The sequence below is a fragment of the Typopeltis vanoorti genome, chromosome 3 (genome assembly GCF_054136105.1).
Source record: "Typopeltis vanoorti isolate ZY-2024b chromosome 3, IOZ_Tvanoo_1.0, whole genome shotgun sequence".
Classification (NCBI taxonomy): Eukaryota; Metazoa; Arthropoda; class Arachnida; order Uropygi; family Thelyphonidae; genus Typopeltis; species Typopeltis vanoorti.
This window is the reverse complement of record NC_143551.1, coordinates 100350973-100367668: the sequence shown is the minus strand read 5'-3', so window position 1 is coordinate 100367668 and position 16696 is coordinate 100350973. Positions and strand designations below refer to the sequence as shown.

The window sequence follows — 16696 nt, the reverse complement described above, 5'->3', positions numbered from 1 at the left end:
TTAATGTTGATTAAATATAAAGTGTTCCTTTGAGCTATGATCACAGTATAAGTCACATGAAATCTGAATCCAGACAGAGGGGGGAATGAGGGGAAACAGGATATTGAAATGGCTTCCTAATTTTCCTTCTTTGTTCTCTCTCCCACATATCTAATTTCATAAAGAATGTATGTAACAACACTGCTTTCATTTGCTTAGCTGATGAAGACAATTCTAAGGACTAAAATATTTTGATCACTAATATAGTCCATATTTTGTTACCAACCACTGTGCAATTAGGATTTGTGCAATATCAAATTTTCATTTTTTTTTATTGTATTCAATGATATTGGAACTAAACAATGCCAATATTATTGAATAAATCTCAGATACATAGTTGGCTATAACCATGGATAAAAGGGATAAAGGCTGAAGTATTTTTTTCTTCTTCATGAATACAGTCAAGTACTATGCTATGGCAAACATTCAGTTTGTCCTCTTAGAGAGCAAACTGAATGTTTACTTGCTTCCCATGAGACCAGTAAAATGAAATTTTGCATGGAGGTAGCCTTTCAAAAACTTGTGAAACCAGTGGAAGCTTGAGTCACCTGTGACATAAGTAGCCTCATCATATAATACTATTATAGTATTTCATGGCAAATGTGGATAAAGTTTCTAATACCATCCTTACTTTATCAAAAATCTGGACTCTGCCTAGTCTTATCAACAAAGAAAATTGCTGATACAGGCAGTTATCCAGGTCAGCTGGATGATGTGAAAACAGATACAGATAGTGATATCAATAAACTTAGCTTCAACCACTGCAAGTGCAAGTCTACTTCTACAAACAATGTACAGAGCAGCACTACTGAAGGTCTAGATAAGCTAATTATTTTCATTGATCTAAAATATCTCACCCACACTTGAACATAATGCTGCAAGCCAGGCTGCTGTTACATGGTGGCTGTGTTTTTATATTCATCATAATTTAACCTGGTCTTTGGCCTTTAACTGCTATTGTGATCTCTAAGTTAGTGAAAGTAGTATTTCATGAGGCAGCAGGAGAGAAGAGACAGAGTTCATCCCATGCATATGCTCAGAATACAATAAAATATTCATTTCTGAACCTTCCAATAGCTATATGTCTCTTAGAAGTAAGATATGATTAATATTTCAAAAAAATTTAGGACATATTCAACATAGAATTTTGAAGCGATAGCATCTGCTTGGCCACCACATAAATAAGATTTGATTTAAACTACCAACATAAGTTGGTAGTTTAAATCAAATGGATTTCTTGCATTAAAAGCTATCAGAAAGAATTTTTTTTTAACAAATGTAATATACAGCATATTAAGATAATATTTATAATGAAAAACTTATTTTAAACAAGTCTTGAACAGTTATTTTGCAAAATACAGTTTGGTAGTTTATTTACATTGATTTTTTTTAAACTGTATTAAATACTGTAATGAAAAGGTTTCATTCTGGGCTTTATTTTAACAAAAGAGCATGCATTATATTCAAAAATTATGGATACCCCCCCTCACACACCAATAGGTGGTACTGCCATCCTAATAAAAAATAGAGGAAAATACAACAAAGTTTTCAAATACATTAAAAAGATCTGCTACTACACCCTCCCCAAGGAAAGTACTTTTCAAATGAAAGAAACATCATAGGTGTTTTAAAGTCACATAATGGAAGGTGAGAAAATAAAATAAATAATACTAGAATACCAGTAAATATTAGTAAGAATACTAATATTTGTTATTTTGCTCCTTACAAGGAGCAAAATGGAAAAAATACTGTTTAATACACCCCCCCCCCTCTCTCTGTCAAGAGAAAGAGATATATAAATGACTAAAATATACAACTTGCTCAAGAGAGTCAGGATATAAAAACTAATTTGCAGATACAGATATCAGTGTTTCTTAAACTTTTTGAGATCTGTAGAACATAACTATTTCTTCTTCAAAGTGTGCACCACCAAAAGGAAATTATGACAATAAATGGTTACATGCAAAATATTTTAATCAACAAAACATATATATATATATATATATATATATATATATATAAACTTCTTTTAAGAAATCTAACCTGTGCAATACATTCATATTGATAAACAAATTTAATAAATTATGGTAATAATACTTTCATTGCACCATGATAACTGGTGAGTCAAGTCCCCTAGCAATAATGGAGACCTTCCTTAAGCAACACACAATTTTACCACAAAAAACTTTGTGAATGGGGAAAATACTTTCATATAAGTTAGAAATGATATGTGTACTCTAGGAAATCCCTTTACAGAACTCTACAGTTTAAGAAACATTGATTTATATTACTGCAAACATTGGCATTAAACAAAGGTAAAGGAAGATCTCTTAGCTCAAGCACAAAAGATTGAATTGAACTAAATAATAACCTGCTATTTTTCAATGGAGTTTCCTTGGTTGACACTTCATCTAATGATGATGATGCAGTGCATCCTGTATGACTAAACTCCTTCACAGCAGAGATATCTGAAGCATAATAGATACCAGCCAGGTATAATTCTAGGTTTAAGAAGAGATGGCAGCCTGATCAGGTGAAAACAGTGTTTGATAATGTTTCACTATCAAATGCATAGCAACCAACTGCCCTGGTTTTGGCTGGAATTATGGCTGAAGCCATTGCTGCTGTGCACCACCAATACAACACATTATGCTGATAAAACAAGATCATTTCCACAAGCCATCTTCCCCCTTCAGATATTCCCATAGTCTTTTTTCTACAACAGTGGCAATGTATCTAATGGATCATCTATCTCGCATTAATAAAGTATGGGCCTTGCCACCATTTTTACAGTTTATGGCAGTTGGAGAGCGAGAGAGAATCTTCAACTGAATCAATAGTAACATTCGGCTGCCCACTCGTTCCATTTCTAACTTAGTTTACATTTTCAGAAGCTCAACTTAGTCATTTTTGGGATCTGAAGGAAAAAATAAATAAATAAAACAAAAAATTGAACAACTTCAAATATTCTGCGATTACATCATACACAATAATGATGCACAGAGAATTTCATCCTAATCTGCCTCCTCTGTACTTGAGCTATAAACCTTTCATTCACCCTTTATATGTATATATTATAGCAAACACTTGAAATCAGTTAATTACCAATAGTAATGAATTTCATGATAAATTATTAAACTTGGTGAGAAATTCAAGTTAAAAGTTCAACAATGCTCATTTCAGTAAACACTAGTTTGTATTCCATCCCAGAACAGAACTGTTTCCAAATGAACTTATAGCCATTATATCTAACTTTTAATCTATTCCTATCACTTGTATTTCACTAACATAATGAAAAGCATTCATTCAGTGTGAGAGTTTTCTTATACAGACTGCACCTGCACACAGTCATAGGTATTCTATTATAAAATGTATGAAAGCATTTTAAAATAAAAGTCTTCAGCTATTGCCTCTGAAGACAGAGTTGTGGAAAAAGCAAATGTTACAGCAACTTTTACATGAGCTAACAGTTTGAAATCAGTGGGGTGAAGAAAATGACTGATGCCTGCAAACAACAAAGTTATCTAAATTGCTTGAAGTTGAAATATGATATCAATGAATAACAGTCAGTCCATGATAGTCATCAAAATAGACATAAGAAAGAAACAACAGAAAATACATTAATGTAACTGCAGTGACTGACTTATTCCAGTCACTGTATTACTTTTTACATCAACAGTGATGTATAAAGTAATTCAAGGAGGCAAAGAAGTAATGGTTTCAAAATCCATTTTAAATACTGATCTTCACAGGAGTTTTCAAGCAGATCTGAATAACACGCTGACTCCGGCTGAGAGAATAAATTCATTTTGGTTTATCAAGACCACCTTGCCAAATGTGTAGTTATAATGTATCCAGTATGAAATAGCTACAATATTTAAACTATCAACAGTATTTTACTAAGGCTACTGCACGATTCAGCACAACAAGAACATGAAGACCATAGAACTGCAATTTCTTTGTCTTATATTTTGCCTTAAAAAGTCACCACCAGCTGATGTTCTTAAACAGTACAACAAAAGTTGGCTCACTCCGATGACAAAAGCATCCATGATGCTATGATCATGAAAACAGCCTTGTTCCACTTAAGAGACAAAGCATATACAAATTTTTCTGTACATGTGGCATCTGCTAAGTCAGATAAATGGGACTATTAGGAGAGATTCAAATGAAAGAACCCATTAAAGAGGTAGAAAAAGAGTGGGTATATAAATCTGGTCTAGTTTATCATATCACCACCATCATTATCAGCCATTTTCTGTCCACTGCTGGATGAAGCAGTGGACAGAAAATGTCCACTGCTTCATCTTGAGCCTTTCTGTGTTCCAGCCATTTCTTTAATCTAATTTTCCCACCATCTTTTTGGTCTTCTTGTAGTTCTCTTTCCATTTCTGGGATACCATTAGGAAATCCATTTTTGAATGTTACTTCTTGCAATATGACCTGCCCATTGCCATCTGGATTTTTTTAATGGCTATTATTGTGCTTTCTTTCTTGAATAGTAATTCTGAACAGTGATTTTCGATTTTCCTCTGGGCAGTCAACTTTGTTGGTCAAAGTCCATATTTCACTTTCACCACCAGAAGTAAACAACTGTCAAATATTTTTCTTTTAAGACAAACTGAGATGTCTCCGAACACTTCATGGTATTTTCTAAGAGCTACCAAAATCAAGTTGAATTCATATAATTTCTTCATAGCCTCTCTCTACTGTGATCTTTTGTCTTAAGTAAAATATAGAAGATTACTATATCAGTTTCTTGGTGTTCCATATGTGCTGGCTTATCATACCAATGAAAAACATCAGGTACTTAGACAATTTAAAAGAATGCCACATACTGAATTCAATGGTATGTGCATAAATTCAAAGCAGCAGTTGAACGAAAAGTTTTCCAACTTAGCACAATAAAAACTAAGTTCTTCTTTTAAACCAACTTTGTGAGCATACCTTAAAGACTAACCTAGTTCATAGCTTTTTTAGCTGTGAATTAAGTTATGATAAATGTTCCATAATATAGCTGAACAATGAACCACATTTGATATCTCTATGTGATATTCACCTTCAATTTTACTGTTCTGTGTGTGTGTTGCAATTATGACAGAAATCTGTTAATACAAGTTTTTTCTAATTTATTTCCTGATGATGTATGCCATAGGAAACTGGTTGAATAAACAGTTTCTTGCCTTTTCTCTTCATGGGAATATCAGATATTTCGTAATGGACAATTCACACCAAAAGAAGAAGATTAACTTCAAATATGTATTACTTTGTGCCTCACAAACAAAAATGTATAAGTTGTTGCTGTTACTTACAGAATATATTTCACACTTTTTATGTGTAATGTATTTCCATTTCACATAGAGATAATAATAATAATTATTATTATTCAGGCCTCCATGGAGTCAAGGGACTCATCGTGAGAGGACCTTCCTAGGAAATACAAAGTCTATCATACCACTCCTTGAACTCGTTGACCGCTCTTGCTCTCACCACCATCAGGCAATACATTCCATCGTTCAACCACCCTCCATGCAAAGAAACCACTCCTCACCCGTCTTGCTCACAGCTCCCTTTCGTAACTTACAGGATGGCCCCTTGTCATTGCTCTTTCACACTGTTCCACCAAGTGAAAGAACTCCGCAGTGTCAACCCTGTAACTGCCTCTCAACAGTTTAAAAGTCTCGATCCTATCACCTCTCCTTCTTCTATCTACCAAACTCTGCAGTCCACATTCCTTCAGCCGATCCTCATAACTAACATTGTACAGGCCTGAAACCATCTTTGTTATCTGCCTCTGTACCCTTTCCACAGTTAATTTATCCCCTTCAAATCCTGAGGACCAAATTTGAGAACAAATAGTCTAAGTGTGATTCTGATCAGAATCTTATTCAAAGGAATGATAACTCTTATCTCTGCAGATAAGTATCTCAGTATTGCAGCAATCATCTGGATTACCTTCACCATCTTTGCAATATGCTCTGAATTTCAGTTTTCTATCGATCATCTCCCCCAGATCTTGTCTCCTCTACTTCACTTCCTTCAATCGATTATGCAGGCTGTATCCCAAACTTCAAGACTACATTTCATCTGCCCATCTGTCCAGTTTATTCAAATCCTCTTGCAAGACTGCCACATCTGCACTATTACTAATAACTCTTCCCAGCTTCACATCATCTGAAAATAAGTGAATTTCCCCCTGCAATCCACTGACAGTGTAATTGATATAATTATTATTAGACTTTTTTTTTTTTTTTATAATTAGACACTTCCATTCTGCTACCTCCCTTAGGTAAATTTAAAATAAAATTATTAGCATGGATGATGGCTGGCAGATATCAAAAAGTGGTATATAGGTGGGATGTTAGTCTAAGATTTAAGGTGACCACAGGGATCAGTCCTTGGTCCATTGTTATTCAATCTTTACAATAATGACACTGGAAAGGATTTGACAGGTGGCATACAGCTGTTTGCTGATGATGCAAAGATAGGCAGGGTGATCAGAAATGTGGATAATATGAAGTACTTGCAGTATGATTAGAATAGGCTGGAATTGTCGGCATGTGAAAATGGCTGTCAGTTCAATGTTAATAACTGAGCTGCCACTTTGGTGTGATTACACATCACAATGTTGAAATTTATTGGTGGGATTATGCTAGAAGAAACTGATCAGGCTAGGGATCTGACTTTTTAGCAGGTAGGAAGTTGAAGTTCAAAGTAAGACTGCAAGTACAACCCAGAGGATAACTGCAATGCTAACCATGATATGCAATAATAAGAAAGTAATTGTGCTTTTTTACAAGGTCTTGATATAACCTCACTTGGATTTGCACATAAGTCTGGTCTCTTGGTTTCTGTGGTGATGCTGATATAGTGGAGAGTGTTAAAGATTATATTGGGATTGTGGAATACAAATTATGAAGACAGCTTGAAAGGTTGTGGACTGCAGGCACTAACAAACAGGAGAAAAAGGAGTGATATGATTGAGACTTACAAGCTTCTGAAAGGGTCATGCCAGTAGATGGAATTTTTCATTTTATGGAGGGTGGAGAGCTGAAGGAAGCTGAAAATGAATGCAATCAAGAAGAGGATGAGAACAAGATTTTTGCTCTAATAGAGTAGTAGTGCATGCAGGTAGTATGAACAAATTTAAGAGAATGTATGACTTGTGGTATGAGGAATATGTTGCCTCCCACAAGGTCTCTCTTAATAATAATATATAAATAAAATACTTCCAAGTCTCCCTACCCAGATATCCAGTAGCTTCAGAGTTACTGAAAAGTATAAAATTTAACTTCAATACAAAAAAGATTGCATTGCATGCTGTAATACAATGAGTCATTAATAACAGAAACTATTGAAAGTTCAGATCTCATGTTGTAAATATATTATCAAGCTTTTTTGTATTGCCTGACTTAGAATAACTGAGCCTGAAGTCATAACATGCTCTAATAAGCAACTTCCATTATGTGACAAAATCAATCCTTGATTTCTATTAACATTTTCTACATGAGCAAAGTTTTACAAACAGATTCTTTAAAATAACTTTAACAGCTCTTTCAAATGTGGCATTAGTAACTTAGTGATTTGTAGATGACATGTGCCAACATAATAGCAGCCTCAACATTATGAACTAACACCAAACTCACACTGTTAAACTGTAGTGTGAGTTTAGTGGTATGTAACATTCAGCAGAGGATATGAAAAATGTTGGGGCTGCTTGAGTATTTTTCTTGAAAGAACTGTCATTTAGAAAACCTCAAGAGACTGTGGTTTTGGAACTGATAGTTTGTAACTAACAAACTATTAAAGTGAATGGAAATTCCAAAAATATGGCACAGAGATAGTGTATTTGAACATTGAGCTGGTCTATGGGAGAGATTAACTTCAATTTGGGTTTATATAGGTCAAATTAATTTGAAACTAAGTAAGAAAATACCGACACGTTTCGCTAATTTAGCTGTTTGGCTTCTTCAGGATAAAAATAGATGTAAAAACCGTTCACTAGAACTATTAATGAAGGAAGAACCGAATACAATTGTTTTTTTATAAAAAACAAGAACGCATACATCATATGCATGGAGCATGTATGATCTTACTTGTTGTGTAGGAACGTTCTGTAATTAGCGGCAAGATTTAATTCTGGCATGCTTAAAGATCTAATGAGGGTCTTCCAAATCTCAGGCAGAATTAATCCTTGGTTCCTATTTAGGTTGTGTTTTGAACGGATCACTGTTATAGCTTCTTTTATGATTTGGGAACGGAAATCCTCCTCTAAGTAGGGCATAGACCTTTATCCCATTCTATGGTATGGTTTATCCTGGAGAAATGAAATGCTAATCGTGAGTTATCTTCTCTGTTATTGTTTACGTCTCCTGTGTGTTCCTCTTTTCTGATTTCAAAACTTCTAGAAGTCTGACCAATATAGTTTAATCCGCACGAATAAGTGTAGCAATCTTATTTGAAACTGCCCCCGTATATGGAATCGCATTAGCAGAATTATAACGTCGTTGTGTGTGTGTGGAGGTCACAGAAAACTATCTTGTGGATCAATTTTCTTGGGTAACCATTGTTTATAAAGTTTTTTGATATCAGGAATAGTTCATCTTTGAGGTCTATCTTCTGTAGTGATTAGAGAGGCTCTATTTTTTAGCACGTGTACGATGCTAAGTTTCTGAGAAATGTGGTGTGAAGAAGTAAAGTGCAAGTATCGACCTGTGTTGGTTGGTTTGTGATAGACTGTAAGGCTGATGCGTCCATCTATTTGTTTCTTAAAGTGTCCAGAAATGGTAATTGTTTTTCTTTCTCAAGTTCTAAGGTGAATTTAATTTTGTGATGGAAGGAGTTGATCTTGGTAAGAAAGTCAAACAGATTCCTTTCTGTGTTTTTCCATACAATGAAGATGTCATCCACATATCTCCACCACACTGTGGGTTTAGGGTCTAGTTGAGATAAAATTTCACTTTCAAGTTTCTCCATAAAGAGATCCGCACAAGGAGGTTGAAAGAGATCCGCCCATTGAGGCCTGTTAATTGTTGGTAAATCATTTTATTCCATTGGAAGAAATTCGATTTTAAGCAATGATGGAAAAGAGAAGTAACGTCTTGAGGGCAGAGGTTTCTTAAAATGCTGATTACTTCATCTACTGGAATATTTGTAAATAATGATGTAACATCCAGGCTTGCTTAAAATCCACATATCTCCACCACAGTGTGATGAAGATATGTGGATGACATCTTCATTGTATGGAAAAACACAGAAAAGGATCTGTTTGACTTTCTTACCAAGATCAACTCCTTCTATCACAAAATTAAATTCACCTTAGAACTTTAGACCTATATAAACCCAAATTCAAGTTAATCTCTCCACATGAGAGATTAGCTCAGCATTGTACACATGCTAAAAAATAGAGCCTCTCTCATTACGACAGATGATAAAGACTTCCAAAGCTGTACTTTCCAGGATATCAAATGACCTTACAAAGAATGGTTATCTTAAGAAATTGATCCACAAGATACTTTTCTGTGACCCCCCCCACAAAGACAACCTGAAGATATACATTACAGTTCTACCATTGGGATTCCGTTTGTAGGGACAATTTCTAATAAGATTACCAGACTCCTCAAGCCACATGGTATACGAGTAGCTTTTAAACCTGCACAGACCATTCGCCAATTTTTACGATCTCCAAAAGACATCATTCATTTTTTTATGCTGGAGTTTACAACATCCCCTGCTCGTGTGACTTGAACTATATTGGCCAGACTTCGAGAAGTTTTGATATCAGGAAGAAGCAGCACATTGGATACGTCAATAATAATAATAAAGAAGACAAATCGGGGTTAGCCTTTCATTTTGCTAGTACTAATAACATTATAGAATGGGATAAAAGCTCAATGCCCTACTTAGAGGAGGACTTCCACTCCCGAATTATAAAAGAAGCCACAATGGTTCTGGTTCTGCCCGAGATCTGGAAGACCCTTATTAGATCTTTCAACATGCCAGAACTGAATTTTGCCATCAACTACAAATCGTTCCTACACAACAACCAGCAGATCATACACGCACTATGCTTGTGATGTACGCATTCTTCTGCTTTTATAAAAAATAAAATTGTATTCGGTTTATTTTATGGTTTTAGTGTTGTTACTATTTTTATACATCTTTTACTCTGATGAAGCCAGCAGCCACAGTTGGTATAACTTTGTTTTAAAATAAATTTGACCAAAAAAAACCCAGATAGTAGTCATTTATTCTCTCCTATAGTTTGTGTGGTCAAAAATAACAGTATTACCATCATAAATGTCATCTATTTAGTACAGGTGATAAATGGTTGCTCATAGCTAATGTTTAATTTAGCTTGTAGATTGTGTTTCCAAAAATGAAGTAGCCTGAATTTATACAGTGACTTAAGAATGTCATGATTTTTTAAGATAATTTATCTTGTAAAAGATACTAACATTTCAGTGGGTACATTAGTAAATAGAGAAGTAACACCAAAGCTGGCTAAGATTTCATCCTTTTATAGATGTGTCTTTAATCATGGAATTCTTAGTATCGGAATTAGAAGAACCTGTAAAAGCTTTTAATAATTTTGCCATGTATATATATATATATATATATATATATATATATATATATATATATATGATTTCTTAATAAATTTGTTCTTTATTTCATCTATTTTTATTTAGTAATTGTTTTAAAATGAAAAGTCATTAATGATTCATAATGATTACGGAGTACAAAGTAGTTTTTAATGAAATGAGCAGTAAATATTAGGACTTATGATCTGGATTTTTAGAACGGCTGCAATAATTTCTAATACTCATTAGTAGTCTGCTAATACTAGTCTTGTTTTATTACTAAGAAATGATACTCAAGAATCATGTTTTAGTATAAACACTCACACATTTTAGATAATCTTCACCTGCTTATAAGTTACTGTTTCAAACATATGTTGACCTCTACTAAGTTTAGACACCGACCAATCCAACTCAAGATAAAAGCAATTTTTTTATACATATTGACCTATACCCCCCCCCTACCCAACACACACACACACACACATATACCACCACAGAACTGTCTGATCACTCTTTCAAAATCTTGCATCAGTTTCGTACACAAATTGGCAGTGGTAAAACTGTATACATTACACAAGAATCATTCCTTAAAATCATCTTGGAGAATTTGATGATTAAAAGATATGTGCTCTGTTTGATTTTTTTTAATATGCATACAGTAAGTCGTCAGTTTGCATCATTTAAAGTTTTGCCATTGCAAATTTGAAGTGAAGGGCCAGAGGTGACTGCTCTTACATGTGCAGTCACCTCTCATTGCTCACACATGTACTTACATATTCATTTATTGTATGTATATTATCTTTCACCATGAGTGGAAAGCACCCTAATTAAGAATATCTTCAACTAAGAAAATTTTTCCTTTGAATAAAAACTTAGTACTGAGAAGTTCACAAAGGATGAGCATGTCAAAGACATTGGTATTATTGGTACCGATATAAGCTACAGAAGGAATATGATAATGGAGAAGGTAATGTATCTTTCAATCTAGATAGAAAACTAGACTCCATTGCATATTCCCATTTGCTTGGAATTCATACAAGCCAAAAGGAAGTGGATGATTATCACTGGAAATATTTATGGAATTCTGGTAGGTATTCTACATTGCACTTTTTTAATGGCCACAAGATGAGAGTTTTTTAAAAAGAGATTTGCACAGATGTACTATGTGAAGAGACTAAGTGAAAAGAAGGGTGTGTGCAAATTTAAAGCTTCAAATGACAATTTTTGAACCATAAAAAAGTAATATAATATTCAAGGAACAAATGAGAGCACTTATTGAGACTGACTTCAAAGGAGTGAATATATATTTTGAACCATAAAAAAGTAATATAATATTCAAGGAACAAATGAGAGCACTTATTGAGACTGACTTCAAAGGAGTGAATATATATATATTTTTTTATTCTAATCTAGAAGTATTGTGCTCAAGAAAGTCTCAAATGATGACTGACTCCCCTATGGAGTTCTTGTCATCTATCTAGATTGAAAGATAGATCATCTTCTCCATTGCCATATTTTTTTTTGATATAAGTTCTTATCAGGGAATACACATCATTTGCTCAATACCAAGAGATCACAGGGAAAGGGAGCATAAAACATATTCAAAGTTTATTATGTTTCATATGTTTGAACACAGCACAATTATGAAATCCACTGGTATAGATAATAGGAGCAATCAAATCAGAGTTATGGAATGGATAAAATATCATAAGTCTTTGACAATATCAACATTGTCTGGCAATATTTGGTAAAATTTGTGTGAATGTGGATGCAGGAAGCTCTGGCCAGAAGTTAATATGGAAAAGAACAGTTGTCTGTGAAAGCTATCTTTACTGAACTTAAAGGAAATTTATATCAGAGAAGTTCCTAATCAAAGACCTCAAGTAACATGAATAAAGTATCCAGAAACTAAGGAAACAGAAGTGTAAACTTTAGCAAAAGCTCCTTAAAGAAAGCTACAGTGTATTAATAAATGTACAGTGGTATCTCGCTAATCCGAACCCTCCAGTAATCCGAACTGCGATTTGAAAGAAAAAAAAAGTTTTATTTATTACACATTATTATTTTGTGTACTATTATTTTTATTTAATAATTATTTTAGCTATTATTATTTATTTTATTATTATTACAGTACAGTATTTGTTTTCATACTGTCGATTGTATGGTTACACTGTAGGCCCATTTTGATTTATTGTGTGTTCACGTTTGCTTTTTTTATACTGTACAGTACGTACTGTATTGTTGGCATGAATCACCGCTGTCGTTAACGAACTGATTACTCACCACTATTGCATATTCTTTGTGTATCTTTATGTTCCTTCAACAACAAAAACCTAAAGCTAAGTCGTATATAACGCTCGGTTTTTCTTTAGTTATTGAAATGAAACGTTGTCTGAGTTGTCGTTTATTGTTAGAACCGAAAGTGAATTCAAAATCAAATCAGATGCTGAAATTATAAATATGACGCTACAGAATGAATTAGAAGATGATGATGATGATGATGATAAAGAACACGAAGAAAAAAAGTAAAACATGAAGAGGCAATAGACAGTTTTCATATGTGTATAGAATGGGCTAAGCAGAATGATACACCATTCCACAAAATTTTATTGCTAATGCAGCTCCGAGAAGAAGCATTCGAAAAAAGTTTAGCTTCCAAGAAGCAAAAGAAAATTAGTTACTTTTTTACAAAGAAAAAAAAAAAACTTTTTGTGTTATTTTGTGAAATTTTTTTGTGTTGTGTACAAGAAAGTGATATTTTTTATGCTAATTAAGTTATGTACTGAACTATGAAATCAGAATCCTCAACAATACAGGTACATACATACAAACTAAATTTTTTTACTTAAATAAATTTGTGTACTGTATTATTTTTTAAGTTTTACGTTACAGTACAGTAGCTTTTTTTCTATCAGCTACTTCATTTATTTACAGAATTAAACTGATTTACCATTAGAATTTTTGTCTTAAACACTAGTTACTGTTGTCTTTGGAGGGAAAATTCACTAATTCAAACGATCACGGTTTTTATTAGTTCAGATTGGCGAAATACCACTGTATTAAAAAAAAAAAGCCAAAAAGTACTGCTGTTTTTTTTAATCACTGAAAATATTAGAAAGAAAAGAGAAATGTTTGGATAATGAGAATATTCCTCCAGCTCCCTCATCTCTAACAACCACAAACTTAATATCCATTTATCCTCACCAGTTGAATTCTGCTTTCAAGCTCGTTTCCAGATATTAAATTACATCAAGTAGGTTTAAAACATATTCCTGTATATCATTATGCATAAAATGACCTTATCTGTTTTTTTTTTTTTTTTTACCTCAAACCTATCCGCCTTATTATTTTTTTTATCAAAAATTTAATTCTGGAAACACCCATCTGATACAAAAAGAGGACTTACTGTACTTGATGACAGCTGATAATATCTACATCACCGGAATTCTATGCAAAATGTGGAATATTTATGATTTCTAATTCTTTCAGCATTATATGGGAAGATGACAATTTATACATTTCACTCTTTTTCCCCCCCCTAAACTTAACATATGCAGTAAGCAAAAAAGAAAGTGTTAACAACACTGGGAACTGGTTGGGATCCAAGATGGACTTTCTGTATGTCACTATTTTAATATAGGAATTGTAATTTATTTTTTCTCCTCTTCCCATTTGACTAGTATTTTTCCTTCTCATAAAAAATAATGCACTTTTCATGTTAATCTCACATTTCTGTGCATTGTAAAGAAAATAAATGACATCATTAAGAAAATACCAATAAATTAAAATGCTCTAAATGCATACAATCATAAATATATATTACTAAATTAAAATTAATGATTTCTTCTGTTCAAAATAATTTGGGATTTTCTTGAAGTGACAAGGATACTTGGAATGCATTAGCAAGTGCATGTTCAAACCTGAGCTAGTCTCATTTTAACATACTTATATCTTATAAATAACTTATAATTATCCTAGCTATCCTAAACAACAACAATCAAAGAAAATTACCTAAGCAAAGTAGTTATTTTAAATTATGATTTTCAGCCACTATAATGAAGTCCAAATATTTACATGCATAAAAATATGCCAATAGGAATATATTTACAATGACTATTTTAAAAGAATTGCTGACCAATACATAACATCATATAATGGCTAGATGATATCTTATGTAAATGCTGATCAGCCTTCTTCTCAAAAGAAATGTCTTGAAGAATAAAAATAGCTACCTGGCTTGTCTCATATGACCACTATCACTTATATAGACTGGTGCATATGCTGTTCCATGAACAACTGGTAAATTGATAACTTCTTTATAGTCTGGGGGATCAAGATGTAACTATAAAAAAAAGAAAGTGGAAATTGCTTCAATATTTTTAAGTAATACGATAGTCTATGAATGAAAGGAAACAGTAAACAAATGTATTCTAACACACAATACTCTCCTAACTATTTGACATCAGTAATACTGAAGAACATTTTTAACAAGGAATTAATTGATAATGACTTCCAATGCAGAATCCTGACCAGCCGAAGATATCAAAATTTAGCACCATTCTTCCATCAACACTCAGAAAGGTACATACTGTTTCTAATCTAGCACTGGCTTGATTTGCAAAGTGGATGGTACATCTGCTTTCAAATTAACAAGTCTCCAGTTTGAATCCTGCTGTAGCATGGACATCTGTTAGTCTTCACATGATAGATGATTTCATCATCCAATATGAAATTACCCTTGCTTCCTAAAAGCCTAAGGCTTTTGGGAAGCAAGGTTTGGTCTAGACAACAGAATTCCCTCATTATCTAACCTTTAGCTCAACCCCCAAGAGCCTCTGTAGCTCAGTTGATATAGACGAAGCCCTTTGGTCGGAAAGACCTGGGTTCGATTCCTCTCCATGACATGTCCTTTATCTGGTCTCTTTTGACTAAATGTAAGTTAGCCGGTCTCATACAGAAGTAGAGGGTATTTTCACCTGGAAGCTCAGTTTTCTTCTCTCAGAAGAGGCAAACTGCCCTGTGAATGCATACACAGATCTACAGTTGCAAAATACATACTTGATCCCTTACCAAGAGGGCTCAACCAGTCCTGAGATGGTCGAGGAATGGGGATAACCCCATATGAATAAAATAAAAGCTCACCCACAGGACTAATATGATAAAGGTTTAATTTTTCTAAGAAATGCATAAAAAATTTTCTTTTAAACTTTGCTTTCCTCAAACCAAGTGCTTACCAGATTAGCTATATGATATGGAAGCATTACTATGAAAATACAAAAGATCTTATCCACACAACTATCGAAGTGTAAATCACTCAGTTCTTCAAATTCCTGATATGTATCCTCAGAGGATATGCAGGATATTACAATAGTAATGATGTGACTTTATCATGTAGTACTAACTTCCTATCAACAATTTTCCTCTAAGTAAATGTATTATTTGTCAAGACTGTTTGATATTGTCAGGGCTTATATTTTTAAGGCACATCTTCCTGTATCAATCCACCTAGATCTTGGTCTTCTTCTGGGTCTTTTTCCTGCCAGCTAACCTTCCTCTTCACATTCTGTTTAAGTGATCATTCCATCTGAGACCTGTTCTGTTCACAATGGCAAGTTCTTTCCTAATATCTTCATTTTTAATATGATACTACCATTGATGACATCTCTTTCATTACTCTTTCTCAGAACTTTCATATCTGTGGTCTTCCAGTCTTTGTTCAAGTGTTTTATTCCTAACCCAGGAATGAACAATTAATTTATCCTGCCATATCAGTTTTGCATATTATTGTGTTGTCCATTTCAATATTTAATTTGCCATCTTCACTAAAAATGTTATATTTGTTCTGTAGGTTTCCCATTCAAATGCAGTTAATATTTTCAATGCTTCTGACTATTTTCATTATCTTTGTCTTTTTATTGCTGATTTGCATACCAAATTTATTACAGCAGTTATTCAAATTGGTTAGGGAATCCTGCAGACTTGTCCTGGATTTAGAAATATAACATCATCTGTATAAAGTAAAGAACTGAGACCAACATCTCCAATCTTGATATCAGGTTTGATACAACTTCCCT

At 33.5% G+C, this 16696-nt stretch overlaps 1 protein-coding gene across 2 annotated transcripts in view; it reads right to left on the bottom strand.

The window, feature by feature from the left end:
• Positions 1-14804: 14804 nt before the first annotated feature.
• LOC150108421 (uncharacterized) overlaps positions 14805-16696 on the bottom strand; it is a 111168-nt gene continuing 109276 nt past the window's right edge. For both annotated transcript variants that reach the window (XM_090415835.1, XM_090415836.1), the window contains one exon: positions 14805-14964. In XM_090415835.1, the coding sequence (XP_090271961.1) occupies positions 14851-14964 (114 nt within the window). In that variant the 3' untranslated portion in view covers positions 14805-14850. The remainder of the gene's footprint in view (positions 14965-16696) is intronic.